The sequence below is a fragment of the Vanacampus margaritifer genome, chromosome 11 (genome assembly GCF_051991255.1).
Source record: "Vanacampus margaritifer isolate UIUO_Vmar chromosome 11, RoL_Vmar_1.0, whole genome shotgun sequence".
NCBI classification, from domain to species: Eukaryota; Metazoa; Chordata; class Actinopteri; order Syngnathiformes; family Syngnathidae; genus Vanacampus; species Vanacampus margaritifer.
The window spans coordinates 20363246-20379573 of record NC_135442.1 but is presented as its reverse complement, the minus strand read 5'-3'; the positions used below and the strand labels follow the sequence as shown (position 1 = coordinate 20379573).

General features: G+C 38.4%; 1 protein-coding gene across 3 annotated transcripts in view; it reads left to right on the top strand.

The window, feature by feature from the left end:
* The first annotated feature begins 6359 nt into the window (after positions 1-6359).
* The window catches only part of kalrna (kalirin RhoGEF kinase a), a 138971-nt gene continuing 129002 nt past the window's right edge, over positions 6360-16328 (top strand). For all 3 annotated transcript variants that reach the window (XM_077579218.1, XM_077579217.1, XM_077579219.1), the window contains exon 1: positions 6360-6675. In XM_077579218.1, the coding sequence (XP_077435344.1) occupies positions 6609-6675 (67 nt within the window). In that variant the 5' untranslated portion in view covers positions 6360-6608. The remainder of the gene's footprint in view (positions 6676-16328) is intronic.

The window sequence follows — 16328 nt, the reverse complement described above, 5'->3', positions numbered from 1 at the left end:
CAACGTTAAATAGTGCGCCCTATTTAGAATTTTAGTCTGTCTCCCTTGTGAGGAAAATTAACGTCCTCTCTGAAAGCAATGCTGAAACGCCTTTTTCATAACATAAAATGTTGGAAAGTTTGAGAGACAGGATATTAGTTGTTTCGTTGGTCCAAGTGTAGTCAAATTTATTTATTAGGTCGTAATTATTGGGGGAGGGGGATGGGGGACTTTTGAATAGAATTTTACACAGGGGTGAATTTAAGTCAGAACACCACATTTTTAGGCTTCAGTTTTCCAACACTCAGAATGTCATACACTATAACAAAATAAATAAATAAATTGATTAATTAATTTAAAAAAAAGAAAATAAAATCCACCATGATGTACTAAGAAGAAACTAAGTTATAAAATGTCCATAACTTAAAAATGTAAATTGTTCCATCATAACAACATAAGTTCTGGCCACACAGGTGACTGTTCAACTGGCACATACTGGCAGATAGCAGATTGATCTTGCGTATTCTTCTGCCAAATCACCACTTTTGTTCAGATTAAGGTTCAAAAGCCTCTCTTTAAAAAAAATTTTTTTTTTAGCTTGTACGATGATTTAGGGTTTCATAAAAGTATTGATTAACTCCACTATAATATTCTAACAAATGTAAGTTTCAGGCACAATATGTGCAGCACTTTAATATGGTTTTGTGGCTTCAAGATCCAGTCTTTTAAACTTACTACATTAAAGCTGCCCTACGTAGCAATTTGCCCTAAAACATATTTTTATTTTTATTTAAAATAATAATAATTATTATAATGAATAAAATGAAAAAATAATGGCTTTTTATTTGACCATTTATCACTCCAACATCTTCTAATTAGCAGATTAACACCTTAGCTGTTCACAATGGATACTCCTGCAAGCCTCTGGCCAATAGTTTTCAGACTGGATTTGGGTTAGAATATCCCACCCTTTGTCTGCAGATGTGACGTCATGTGTGTGCATTGTGAATGTGATGATGGGAGTGTGCAATTTCATTTTTTGCCCACAGATGGCAATAGCGATTTGAAAATAAATTTTCTGCATTAAGCAGCATTAAGTAAAGTACACATATTCAAATTGTACAATTTTTCTGAATAACTCACCTGAAAGAGTTATTCACCTTTAAACTTATCAACATACGTTAACAAGTGAAAACATGTATTTATGTGTGAAAACACATTATGCACTATTTACATACGTTGCTCTGCAATATTTGTTATTTGTTAATATTCAATGTCATTTGTGGACAACTTTTACCTGCTCGACAGCTACATTTTGTTGAGCTGAGCGTGCTTAGCTCTACATCAGGAAGGACATGACATGCTGAGGATTACGCCGATCAAAATGGGCACAGTATTTGGCGACATAATATGGCATTTTTCTTGCACATCACATCAGCAAACTCGCATTCAAATGAACGAACACAGCTGTTGTTTACGCACCGGATGTGCCATCGGGATCACGTGACTGGATAATGGTGCTGCCCAGGCTATGTTATTATTTTGATACATAATCGGCTTTAAAAAAAATTCAGGTGCCATACATATTTGCATTTTTATTCTTTATACACATTGCCTGACCGAATACTGGAAAAGTATGAAAAGTGGTGTATTGCTTAAGTTAGGATAACATAATGGCTGAAAGATTTTTATTTTTACTTTTTTTAAAAATAATTTTTACAGTGTATTGGCTTTTTGCATTTTGTTTTTATTTAGAAGTGGAGTGATCTTGTGTTGTTACATATTTTGACTAGTTTGACTGAGAAAGTAGTTATGAGTGTTCAGGTTTACGCTTGACAGTATCTAATTTGACACTCTTTTGCTATTTTAAACAAATTTTTCTTTGGTGCTAAGAAAAGTGATAGGGAACCACACAATGATGTTGTTCCTTAGTCAAAGGAGTCACGGGAGCTAAATAAAAACAAAGGTTGGAGATTTGCGGCATCGTGTCAACATAACTGCACCACATTTTTGACAGCATGTCACAGTCAATGCGCGTCAAACTTGTAGATAAACTGTCGGCCGGTGGGCAGACTGGAAACGTAGTAGATTTTATTTTATTTTTTTAAGTCTTTACTCGTGTCAAAATATGCAGAGCAGATGAATCATGATGCGGCTAACAGCTGACCTCTCTGGAGTCTTTGGTGGTTTGCTTTTCATGAAGGTGCAGTTAAGAGGAACATATTTCAAGTTGTGCTGCACGTAATAGTGCGCATACATTTCACATGTTACCATATATCACGACCTGCTGTTTTTGTAAGTTGATTAATTGCTACAGCGTCTTAGGGGATGTTTACATGTGTTTTTGAGAAGTTTCACAAAATGTCCTGTTTGTGTCCACACGACCCTATTATTTCTCATTAGACAGCTGTGGGACATGCTGATGATAAATTCTAATCATTGCATGGCATCGTTCATGTTTCTTCTTCAGTCGGGTATGTTTTCAAAGGTTCCATACTGTGCGTCCTGTAATAAATTTAGGGTGCCAAAAATGGGTACAGATTACTTATTCCAGTACTGCTGAAAACGTTTGACATAGGGAATGCAAACAAAGGAGTGAAACCAAATTAAAAAGGACTCCTGAGCAAATGCGGTAAAACGGCAGGAAACTAACCAGACTGGATGGAAATGTTGTCGTTCCTTGGACACGCAACTATTATGGAACAATCACATCAGAGTCTACTGTTCATTGATAAATGCTCTGTCATGACATAATCAAGATCACCTTTAATACTGCAGAGTTCATTTACAATAGGTGAAAAGATTCCATTGCTTTTTTGTCTGACAGATCTGGTGGGCGGCATCTTGTTGAAAACATTGCATTCACTGCAGTCAAATTAAATCTATGGGTACGTTTATGACAGTGACCTTTGTTTTGTTTCTCTCCATGATTCACATAAAATCAACATCATTGTCAAAAATAAACCCCGTTCCCACAGACCTGCAAAAAAGACTGAAAATGCAGCCAGGAATGAGTAAATTATTCATGTTCTAATGATTATTTTTGGGATATAAAACGTCTACACCACCTTGTTCAAATGTCAGGGGTTTGTCATCTAAAAAAAATGGGGCCAAGATAAATCATTTCAAAACTTCTTACATCATTAGTGACCTATAACTTACGTACAACTCAACTGCAAAAAAAGAAGAAATCTTTTAGCAGGGTGCAGTAAAAAATAAAACAATGGAGATCATTTGCTTGTACAAGTATACACGCCCTCTAATAATTTGGAATGTGGTTGTGTTCAAACTGCCTTACCATCAAAGTGCCTCTGATGAATCCTAAATAAAGTTCAGCTGATGGATTTTTAGCATTAACATGTACTTACAACCTTTTGACAAGCTGATTGATTTAAAATGGAACAAAGCAGCATTTGGCTTTCGTTAATTATGGCGGCAGCTTTGGACAAAAGCGGTATTGTTTTTCCTTGAATTTCCCTTGAAATAACCACATTTCCCATGAGGCCTAGCACAATTTATCGTGAAATCCGGACGTCCAAGGCATCCACCGTTGGACTGAATTACATTGTTTACAATGGCTATTTTCCATTTTTTTTCTTTACTGTAATGTTTCTCAAGTATGTTAACAGTAGACAGTGGTTGTGATCTTACCTTCTTTATTGTACACACAAACGGCTGCGCTCCCCCAATCCCTCCGTTCTCGCGATGCTTTCACAAGCATTCGTAAACAAGAAAGAACACAACTTTTAAGTGTTGCCTGGCTGGTAGTGTGTGAGTCAGTGTGGAAAGGCGAACTATCAAGCTGATGGCTATTTATTGTTATCACGCAATTTTCCAATAGCTAACATTAGCATTAAAAAAAAAAAAAAGCATGGAAAGCTACCTTCTAAAAAGAGCCGAGTCCCCGCAAAGGCAGGGTCATTTGTAAATTCCCCTTCTTCTGCCTCGCCAGCGAGTGAAATCCTCCAGGTAGGCTTTTTATCAGCATTATTATTGTCGCCTCAGACAAAAATCTTGGTTTCTTGGGGTGTTGTGTAACTTCTGCATGATAACAGTAATCGCGTGTAGACGTTCGACTCGACTTCCGTCTATTTAGTGTTACTTTGTTTGCATTGTTTTTAGCATTTGTTTGAGTGATTGAGCCTTGCTATGAAGCCAACAATAAGAAAGGTTTCTGATGTGTTAACCCATTGACTCTCAGCATTCATACATGAAGAATAAACAAGTTTTCTTGATATTTGTGAATGATTGACATTTTCTTGATTAAAAAGAGGAACAAGGTTTTTGATGCATTTTGTAAATGATTCACTGTCAGCATTTATACAGTTTTGTACAGTAGTAGAGTTTGCTGATGCATAAATGTCATCCATTCATTTTCTATACAGCTTCTCTTTACACAGATGCCTTTATGTTTTGATTAATGCGCATTGTCCAAAGATTAAAAAAAAAAAAAATGTCAGCGGATACTATTTAGTCCCAAGGACAACATGAGTAGCCCACGGGTCTGTTAAAAAAATAGCTCTCCAGTGATGGGACACTCTCACTTACTAAAAATAATTAAAACTGAATATTTTTTTCTTTCTTTCTTTCTTTTTTTTTCAAGTTACCATGATACACATTTATTTTATAGTAAATATTCTGTAATTTATTTAATAATAAAATATGATGAGGTACACAAAGCAGGGGTCAAATGTGATTTTCCGATTCAAATCATTTTTTGCTGCACCTGATGATGTTAATTATTGTGAGAAATAATTAACAATGATTTAACAAGGGGGCCTTTATACATGCTGGCAACCCTCTGTGTAACCAAGAGTCATTGTTTGGCATACAGGATTTCATGAACTATGATCAGTGCTGGCACACGCCTCCACGGGTTCCTAAGCAAAATTTGATTTTGGGGCCACCTATCACCGCCAACAATAGTGATTAGTGATCATTCATACTACGCAGCCAAATCTTTTAATTATTGCAACATTTGGCAAATTCAGCAAATCCCCTATTGGTAAAGAGAAGCCTGTCATGTTTTAACCTGAGAGAGAGAAAGAGAGAGAGAGAATTGGTGGTAGAGAGAGAGAGAGAGAGAGCGAGAGAGAGAGGAGAGAGAGAGAGAGAGAGAGAGAGAGAGAGAGAGAGAGAGACATACTGTCAAATGAAAAAAAATAGAATTCAATATTTTTTGACAGTGTAGTTTTCTACTGAGTCTCTCTCTCTCTGTGTAGTTCGCTTTTGCCTTACTGACTCTAAGGAACACATTTTGAGAACCTTGCTCAACACACCCATAATACAAGCAGGATCAAGTCTCAGTAAAGAGTAACACTTTGCTGAGCTTAATTCACTAGATAATGCCGTTTTATTTGCCGTTGCTTTGCTCGTAGTGTACTTCTATCGTGCATTTGCTAGCTAACAACCAAGTCGACACCGTTTTGCATACCGCGATTAATGGCCCATTCATTCAAATTATATCTAAAAAGACACAAAAGTCTCCTAATTCTTCACATTTCTATGCTTTTTTACTTAGGTTTGCTCTTGCTTGTATTATGAATATGTTGAGCAATGTTTCAGATTTGTGTGCATTTTATTTTATGAATCCATGACCATGTTGGTTGCTTGCTATTTTGTGAAAATGATGCCTTTAATTGGTCTTGACTGCAAGAATTAAATGGTCTGTTATAAATACAGTAAAAAAAAAAAATCACACATGCTCCTTGCTACAACGTAGTTCTGCTATTGATGTTGGTTTAGTTTGCTGTCTATATTGTAAAGGGATCAATGGGTTGCTCCCTCAAAATTGTGGGCTGGTCTTTTGGGTTAAAATAGAGGAAATAACTAAACCGCTCTTCTTTGTCACTAAAAGATGCCAGGTTGCCGGCCCACCAAGCATCAACCCTGTATGCCAGATGGCCCTGATTAACACAAAAAGAAGGCATTTGAATGCAATAGTGTGACTGAGTAATTTTAAGTAATATCAACAATAGCTTATTTTGGTGTGCACTGTGCAGTATCATTTCTTTGAAACCATTGACACTCAATTAATAAAAAGAAACTCTTAATACATATCTGATGATTGATGAAACAGTTTGAACTATTGATTCAGCATTAACATAGTAAAAATGCACTTCAAGTTTTTTTTCCTAACATATAAGTGTAAACGATTGACTCTCAACTGCAATTAATAGTATGACGAAAGAAAGTTTTTCCTCACACACATTATGTCTAACTCTCATTCATCATGAAGCTTCTTCGTTGCCTGTCGAACTCTAACCAACACATATGATGCTAATAAAGGTCAGTGGACTGAATGGAGGGAGGGGAACGGAGGGAAGGAGGGAAGGAGGGAAGGAGGAGGCGGGCGGCTGGAAGGAGGGGGGGGAGGCAGAGAGACCCTGGCGGAGCAGCGGGGAGGTTGGACGGGGAACAATAGAGAGGAGCGCCGCCAGCCTTCAGGCTCCAAACAAACGCAGAAGGCGACAGAAAGCGAACCCGGGAGCGGGATGGAGGCCACTTAAAGTGGACCCTGGACATGTGAGGACTAACACCGAGTGGATTTTCCCCCCCCCTGGTACCTCCGCGTCTCTCTTTTCTTTTGACTCATTTGTCGGTGGGGTTGTGTCGAACCGGAATCCGGCATGAACCCCGCAGAAGCGGCCGAGGAGGCGCCCAGCGACGCCGACACTGATGCTTTCTTCAAAACAGGTAGGAAGACCGGGGTGCATAGTGAAGGGAGGGAAGGACATGACCAAAAACTGGGCCAGATATGGGACCTCAATGCCTGTTCTCAACGTGAGGAGGGAAGCTCGTTTGTTGCACATCAGCTTGGTGTCGTTCTGCAGCTTTTAACATCTCCCTGTGTGCTTCTTTGCGTGGGTGCATGTCCACTTTTTTTTTGTGCGTGTGTGTTCTCATATAAAAAGCAATAAGACTCCCATGCTCGAATCAGCTGCTCCAAGACGCCAGGAAATGTGTTCCCTAATGTGCAACTCAATGACGTTATCGCAATGATGTTCAAGCCTCTGCAGACGGCGCGTGCGTGCGCGCGCGTGCAGTCTGTGTTGATGTCTCCGGTGTTCACGGAGACATCACGTGACTGTGTGTGCACGTATTATGGCAAAAATGACCCTTTAAAAAACCTCCTAACTGACATTAATGGGGTCATCACTGGAGTGTCAATCAATCGATGGGCTCTGGGATCGATTGCTTTTCTCGGTCAATTGCATCAATTGGTATATAAAGTACTTAGGGGAATGGATAGCAGCCTCACTGCATGTAACTGCTGAATCTAGAGCATTTTTTGACATATGAGATATGGACCTTGGTTTGACTATTTCTACTCCCCTCTCTTGGCTAACTGCAAATTGGGCTTAACTTGAAACTTGTTGATTTACTTGAAAAATAGTGCATAGTTACTGTAGTATTTGACAGTGCCCTGTCAGCAAGCCATCTTATTTCAACTTAAGCGACACTGTGATGCTCTTATCAAAATACCTGCAAGCGGCAGGGCCAAGTTGCCACGGCAACACGATGTGATCAAGTTAAAAGCATGGAGCAGACTCTCTGATGGGGGAATGATTTACATCCAAACCAAAGAAAGATTTAATTGTGTTGGATGGTTTCCATTTGGGCTGTAATGGCTTAGAGACAGCATTGACATTCACCAAAATGTGTGCCTTTCACTTCAAAAATCAGTGTACTGTTGATTGTGAACTGTGCTTAATCCTCTGTGTTAAAAATCCCAACCTAGTAAAAACATATTTTCCTCTTCTTGTGTTTCATAAAGCCATAACACTGCATAGCATATACTGTATACAGGGGGTGCAAATAAGTGGTGCGCCGGTGTGCAAGAGGACTGGAAACTGAATGTTGGGCTCCATTTCAAGTATGTCACCACACTTTGGCGCACCAAGAATATGTCAGGCCAGCCTCAATTCAAAGTCATTTGCCACGATGATTGCTTCCAAGGGTTAAATTGAAAATAAAAGCTAAGTAAAGTATTGCTAGCCATGTACTGTATTACTTTTTCTTCTATTTATTTTGAAGTTGCACAGTGGCTTATATGAAGAAACATATGTGTTGGTTGCTGTCTTGACTAAACTGCTTCACTGTAAGCAGGGAGATGCTTATCTCTGTGTCTTTATGCCGCTGTTTCAATGGTCCGTCAAAATATGTCCAGACATTAAAGTGCTCCGTGGTGCAAAAAAAAAGAGTGGACATTGGCCGGCTGCCCTAATGAACTGTAAGCTAAGCTAAAAGTAAATGAGCTGTTCACAGGGTCCCATACTGCAAATCAGAAGTGGGCATTTAACTTTTTGAACGGGCCATGCAACTCGATTTTGTTGAATATGAATTTTATTTATTTATTTATTTATTCCCCTTGTGAGGAAAAGCGGTCAAGAAAATGGATGGATGGATGGATGGATTTATTTATTCATTTATTCATTCATTCATTTGTTAAATAAAACAATACATTTTATTGTTTCAATAAGCTGACATTGTGTAGCTCTGGCATATGTTGCTGGAAATAAATACTGAGTGCTGAAAAAAGAACAGGAAAATGTTTATATAGTTATATTAAAATTACATTTACACATTTTAACTTCTGAATTAACATTCACCCCCAAAAAGATTTCTAACCATAATTTTTTTGACTAAATGACTGAGCCCGTGATTTTACAAGCCGGATGATGATTATTAATAAATTGAGGATTTAAATAATTCTCATGTGTGTACCTGGCCTTACGCTGTACGTCAGTCATGAGGAGTGGTCTATAAAGTTAAAAGTTAATATGGTATAAAATATTCATCATATCAAAAATGTTATTTGTTTGTTATCACAATAGATTTCCTCAGTTTTGATTTTGACAATTGAGGACGCATAAGCACAATAAATGCTCTAAAAAATGCATATTTATTTTTTATTTTTTAGTTTAGACAAAAAAATACAGTTTGCTGCTGTATTCAATTTCAATATCTGGAATAAAAACAGTTGGTAAGCTATATTTAAAAAGAGAAAAGCAATGTTTTATTTATTTTATCGTCTTATTTTTTAGTTTAATAAAACCCTTATCTCAGGTCCCTGCGATTAACCTGCAAAAATTTGTTGCACAAAATTACAAAGTTGCTCCTCAAATTAAGTAATTGAGTCATCGCAAAGGGGGGAAAAAAGTCAAGCCATGGCCTTTTTTTAACAAGCTTGTTAAAACCATCTTGGTAGAGAGACATAATATTTTGTCAACCAAAATACAGTCACCTTATTCCTCCCACCTCTTCTCACTGAAGCTATAGGTGTATGTGCGCAGTCTTCCACATGGGGAATTTGAGTGAGTAACCCAACATTACCTTAAACAAAGAAACAGTATGTGGCAAATGTATTAACTTTTATCACTCAATAACAACACATTATCATTGCCAGGCCTAATTTGCGCTGCATTTAACATTAGGTCACTGCTAATGTTGTTAGGTATAAATTAGCTGAGTTAGCAAGCTAAAAAAATGTTTGGCCTAACTAATTGACTGGATGCCCATTGTCATTGAAATGCGTAGTTTGTGTGTGAATGTACATGTGTTCTTTTGAACGGTAAAATGTGAACCTCTGAAACCTGAACCTAAAGAAGCCATCTTACAAGTTTCGTAGCAGCATGTGACCCGTTGGTGGTGCCACAGTGCTCACAGCATAACGAAACGCCTCGTAACTCGTTCGTGCATCTGGGCATGCAGAGCTCGTTAACAAGGCGCTCATGTATCCATTTCCTTCAAATTCCCGGCGAGGTCTCGTTAGTTGTCTATTATTCATCTGAAATGCATCTCGACTCCGCTGCCGCCCTAATGGATGCTCGCTAAGCATCCTGAGTCCGTCAGATTTAATAATGTCTTTTCTACGCCACCATGTCTCTCCTTCACTTGACACTTTGGCGAGATCAGATTAGTAGTGGTGGCAAAGGTTTCCGGCAGTGACTCGGCTCCTTCAACAACCCCAAATGGGCCCTTGCTTTGATTTATAATTGAGAATTGACTGATTCCAAAAGATGGAGCATTATAACTAGATCAGGCCAGTTACTTGCTACAAATGACAGTAAACTGTCTTAATTTTTTTCATTTTTTTTTTACTTTTTACAGTGGTCATTTGTATATTTTTGCATTCAAGTGGCAGTTAAAAATGTTAAAAATTTTACATTAAAATTTCTGAGTGATTATTAATGAGACTTTTTTTTCCATATTCCATCATTATTTTCCCCATATTCAGTCTACCTCAATAGTTCGAGTACTCCTACAAATGTGTGCAAATGAGTCACGTGCTGATGAATGAATTGACAAATGCGCACAAGAGGAGTTGATTGCGAGTGTGTTCACATATTAATTATACGCACAACAGAGAAATGCTGCACGTCAATGTTAATCAGCCGCTTTATAAATAGAACGTCGATTTATCAGTCGGAGAATGGATGTGACGCACACACGCACGCCTTCATATCTGCATGTGTGCTCTTTAGCAGACGCCAGCTGTTACACGCGTTAGTATGTTAATGCTGTTCCTTCTAACTTTACAAATGAAGACTCACCTGTTGTACTAGTAAAGGTTGACGTGTTGAGTTACAAGGTGTCAAAGAAGAGGATTATAGTTGGCTCTTTGCTGAGCATTTGTCAGGTCACATTTTTCATGGTGTTACTGGCATTTTAAAGATGCACATTCCGCCGATTGGCTAGCAAGGCCAATGACGGGGGCTGCGGCAGCTTCATCATGCTGAGTGGCATCTTGTAGTCTGGACTGAGATGATCTCATCACTCTTAAATTCACCTCAGATGGGACATTTTAACGATTAGGTGATCTATTTCATCATAGGTTATCAATATACTACAACCGAATATCTGTTTATGTGTTACATAAGTGCACTCATTGATTCATTTGGAAATTCGAGTGTGATTTCTTTACTTGCTGCAAATTACACTTCAACGTGACATTTGTCAATGCCATAAGTTTCCATATGTTTATTCACATGTCAATGGCGCATCTGGCAATTTGGTGACCAAAAGTAGACTAGATTTTACAGTAGCTAAAAAGACGTCTAACTTGTGGCGCAGATGGAGTAAACCTTATGCATGTGTATTTTGGCTGGACACTTCCAGAAATACATTGACCTGCGCCTGGAAGTGGTTCAGTTTCATGTGTGGGGTGGTTGGAGCAGGTGGGGGTGTATGGGTGTGTATGTGTGCCTGGTGAACAGAGACATTACACGGCCGGGTAACCAGTAATCCGTTCATTGACTTGGATTCAGACACACATAAAGCACATTGCTTTCCTCCATCTTTCAGCCAGATGAACTTTCAATGTAAAGCAGATGGGGGAGGGAGTGTGTAACAATGTGATTTATTTGGGAAAGGGTTGTGGTGGGGTTTATATTACTAATCAGACTCTCAAAGGCGGCACAATGTCCAATTTGTCGGGTCAACTTAATCAATTAGTAAGTTCATGTAAATGGATTGAAGTGTGTGAGAAAGACTTTTGTTTGTACACACAGACACGAGATCAGCTCAGGAATTGATTAATATGAATCATTCATATGCTAATCAGTTTGAAGCAGCCATCCGTATTAACTTTGCAGGTACACTTTCAATAATATTTTTAACAGGGATGCACTGAAATGAACATTTTTTTCCGAAACCGAAAATGAAAAATGCTCGGCCGAAAACCGAAACGGCGAAAAAAATTTGGCCTTTTAAAAAATTTTTTTTTACTATCATTGCATTTATTATAATTAATTAAAGTTACAATATTATTATAAAATATTTATTTAGCATGGGAATTTTAACAAAGCACAATATAAATTGAAATGCGTCCACACCAGACATCAGAGACATGTTGGCGAATGGTACATTAAACACCAAACGCAGGGTGATCAACTGAGCATTTTCTGGCAGTGAAATTGCACTTTATAGTCAATGTACAGTAATTCGCACCGGCGGGCACGGATGCGTGCGGATGACGCATTTGTAGTCTATTTGGTGCGGGACACAGTGCGGCGCACTTAAAATCGGAACATTCACATATTCACTGTTTAAAAATAAATACATTTCTTCGCACCAGCCAATCAGCTACGAGAACGGACTGCAAAGTCACACACAGCGTCTTGTACAGGTCTGTAGCCACCCGGAGATAGCGCAGAATGTTTCCGTGTTTAAAACTGTTGATACCAATTGTGCTAGTGTTAGCTAAAGTATTTAGCATGGCCACCGGGATGCTAGTGATAAAGTGGAAGCGTTTGAGGAGCACTAATCAGAGATAAAAGGGAAGGCACTGCAATAGAAAGGCTTGAATTTTTTTTCAACCGAATGCCAAAAATGCCAAAAATAGCCATTTTCGGGCCGAATATTTTCGGTGGCCGAATATTCTGTGCATCACAAATTTTTAACAAGTTAAATGTTTTATAAGTGCAAAAAAGGGGTTAGTTGGACCAGTGTTAATAGTAAAACCAATACAACCTTAACCAAGGTATGTTTCAGATAAGCCCCATGCATCTAATATTTTTTACATTCATAATTGTTTTCAACTTTAAACATACAGCAAAAGTAAAAACAGCTAAACTAGTTTAATTCTGATAATAATAATTATAAAAATGGTCTGTTCAGACAGAAAGTATGGAGCCTTTTATTGTACCCGTGTTGTTTTACAGTATGTAGCATTGTGATAAAGGTACAATAAAAGACAACTGATCGATTATCAAATTAATTGATAATTATTTTGATCATCAATAAATTGAGAGACGTTTAATATAAACCTCAACAATAATTTTTTCAATTTCTCAAATCATCCATGAAAGTAGACTGATTAGCTGTTGTTCTTGTTTTTCTCTCCCAAATAAGACATTTGGAAACATCTGCTTTTACTTACTACTTTTACAATAACCAACATTTTTGCCAATTTTCTGATGGATGCTTCGGAAACCAGAAAATAAATTATCATCAATTTCATCATCATTTGTTTATGCATTTTCTGCACTTTTGATTTAAAATAATGCCCTGGTTTTGAAAAAAAAGGAATGCAAATGAAAAAAAAAATCGGATTCATCTACATTGCAACTTTATAACTGTAAGGGCTTTTCGTATGTGATGTTGGTGTTTGTAGCAATTGAATTGTTTGTGTTGTGACGGACAGTGTGTGTGGACTGCGCTGTCATTGTGCAAGAAGCGTTAATAAAAGTTCCCTGTGACTGGCCAGTTTGTTTCTCAGTGTCACGTTTCGGTTCTGTGGGGTTGGGTTTTTGTTTGATTTTGGGTGTTCATGTTCTTTCTTGTCTGAGTGTTCAGTGTTTTGTGTTCCTTGTCTTTCCCCTTGTCTCGTTATGTCTAACCACGTCCACCTGTGTGTGTCTTCCCTTCCCCAGGTGTGTCTCATTAGTGTTGGTGTATTTAGTTCGTTGTGTTTGTCCAGTCGGTGTGGGTCATTGTCTACGTTCTGTGTGGGAGGGTTCGTGTGTCAAGTAGTTGTCACAGCCAAGTCGTCTTCGTCACAGCCAAGTCGTCTTCATCACAGCTAAATAGCCATGGCCAAAGCCACGTCGTCTTTGTCACAACCAAGTCTTCATCACAGCCACAGCCAAGCCATCGTCACAGCAAAGTGTTTGTCACAGCCACAGCCAAGCCATAATCCCTGCCAAATCATAGCCACTCCACAGCAAGTCAAGTCAAGGCAAATCAGGTTCTGTCACGTCACGCTCATTCCAGTCATTGCGACCAGTCTAGTCACGTCCTGTCCAGTCATGGCGACCAGTCTAGTCACGTCCTGTATTAAGGTCCACCACCCCTCAATTACTCGCGTCCTTAATGACAGTCAGTACAGTCATTTGGAGATGCAGCAAACTGAAACAGTGTCCAGTGCAATATGCAGTCAAACTGTGTAGATGTGTGAAGTAGGGCTGGGCAATAAATCAAATTAATTTGATACATCGTCATTTTAAAAATCGAATCTTTGAAAATTTGCTAAATCGTGAAATCAAATTTTGTCTTTTGGATTGTTAAAAGCTGTTGTTCTTATGTTGTGTTACATTCAAATGTTTTTGTAAGTTGTAATTTTGCACAAGTGGCAGAATGCTGGATGGGTGCTTTACAAGACATGTTTACAATAGCTACCAACTACTTAATTGTGGCATTTAAGAAAAAAACTATGAATGTTAAGTTTATGTTAAAACTAATTTAGAATCAGTATACATTATCATTGTCTGTGTTTGCACATGAATTCTTTTTTTTAATAAATGTAACCTTTAGATAAATATTTGTTGGGTTTATTAAATAAAAATTTATTAAAATCGTAATCGTCCTGTATGTCTGTAAAAATCGAGATTTTATTTTTTGGCCATTTCGCCCAGCCCTAGTGTGAAGTTTTCTTTCTTTTGTGGTATTTATGGATGGGCACAGTTTGAAATGGTTGCGCCATTGTGGGAGTGAAAAAAGCCAGCTTGTTTCCCAACCAATGGAAACGGCTCCCCTCATTCCCTTTAAATTCAGCACGAGAGACGCCTACACTTGCTAGAGTTCATTCTAAAGACCAAAGGGCGCAAAATACGCTTATAAGGAACCAGAGATCCACAGGTTGATGATGTAAAAGTTGTTGAGGGAGCTCATCGCTTTGAAGTGGGCAATTTGGAGACCGCCTTCCACCCCCAACACACCTGCATAGCTCTGCTGCGGCTCAGTTTTTTTTTTTAAATTTATTTAAATAAATATAATAAAGATGATAAGAATAGCAATGCAATCACGCAATTGTCATATTTATGGATTCAATACAGTGACATCCACCAAACAAACACGTTACACCACCTGCGCTACAACGTAAACCTGTTTTCACCTGGTTTAAAATCGAGTCTACTTTCACCAATTTATTGCGTGTGCTGGGGGCGTGTAAATTAAAACACGATTGGTCCACCAGACATGTTACTCTAGACTCCCTGCACAATTTTTTTTTTAATGGAATTGAGATGAGCCCTACGACTGAGAATGAACGGTGGAAGCTCAGTGAAAATGTGATTTGTGTTGTAGTTACACATCACACATCTCATTGATTAATTTTTTTCAAAGTGTAAAAAGCAATCAAAACAACAGTTTGCTATACCACTGCGTAAACTACAATAATGTGTCACTGTTGTAAACCGAGGACCCCTATACTAATAATTTTGCCAGCTGCATGGCCAGGTTGACTTACTGTACACTAGTTGTGTATTACGTGTGCTACGCTGGGTATGAATTGTCACACCAGCTTTTACATGTGTAATCTCCAAGCGGCTTAATACCCACAATTATATGATCTGTTAGCTAATGCCTTGCGCTGCAATTTCATCCTCACAATCCCTGTGGGTCTCATCTCTTCTAATTCCATACATTCTAGTCGACGGATGTGTATAACAAATCAGAGTGCATCAATTATGAACATGCGAATAAAAAAAGCGGAAGAGCCATTTCAATCTGCCTGATACGGGGTAATATTTAAAATCAATCGGGTGTTTGCTATGTTAGCTTGTTGATTGGAAAATGGCGGACACTCACTCCCGTGTTTGGTGTTTAATTCAAACAGACACTTGCTTGCAGCGTTTTTTTGGTTGATTTTTGCGTCACAACAACATCCTCTTTCGGCCATATTCTTTCGGCTTGAATGTTATTTCAGCCGAATGCCGAAAAGTCATATTTTTGCCATTTTCGGCCGAACATTTTTGGTGGCCGAATATTGGGTGTGTATATATATATATATATATATTCCAATGTAATATTCATTTTTGTATTACATTTTTGAATTATATTTTTTATATCCGTTTTTATTTTCACTTTTATTCATTTAATTTATTTATTTTTAATTTTGGCAGTTTGGTCCTCGATAAAAAGGAGATGCAGCCACCATCTCCTGACCATTTTACCGCTCTGATACTGCATCAAAAAGTGGAATATTCCCCGCACAATTACCCTCACCCTCTCGACCCATCTCCATATTGTGTCAGTGTCATTCTTCTGCTGCGAGTGCATCACGGAAGGAAATTGGAAAATGTCGGCTTCTAGACGGCTTAAAAGGTGCTGATCCGCCTCTGTTACACCTCTGATTCTACCTTGTAAGTAAAATGTCATTGAGATGACTTCCTGTCTGACCACCTCCCATTCCATTCCATGTCGATGCCATTTATACAGGCCAGGGGAAAAATTGCGGCTTTTACAGCCATGTGATCCAATCACTTCCTGTCACATGTTCAGGGTCCAAATGTTCACCAGCAGGCCACCGCCCTGATTCCTGAGTCATGGCGAGGACACACACAGGGAGGTGCTACTGAACTGTGATTTATTTATGTGTATGTGTGAGCGCGCCTGGCGCGTGCGTG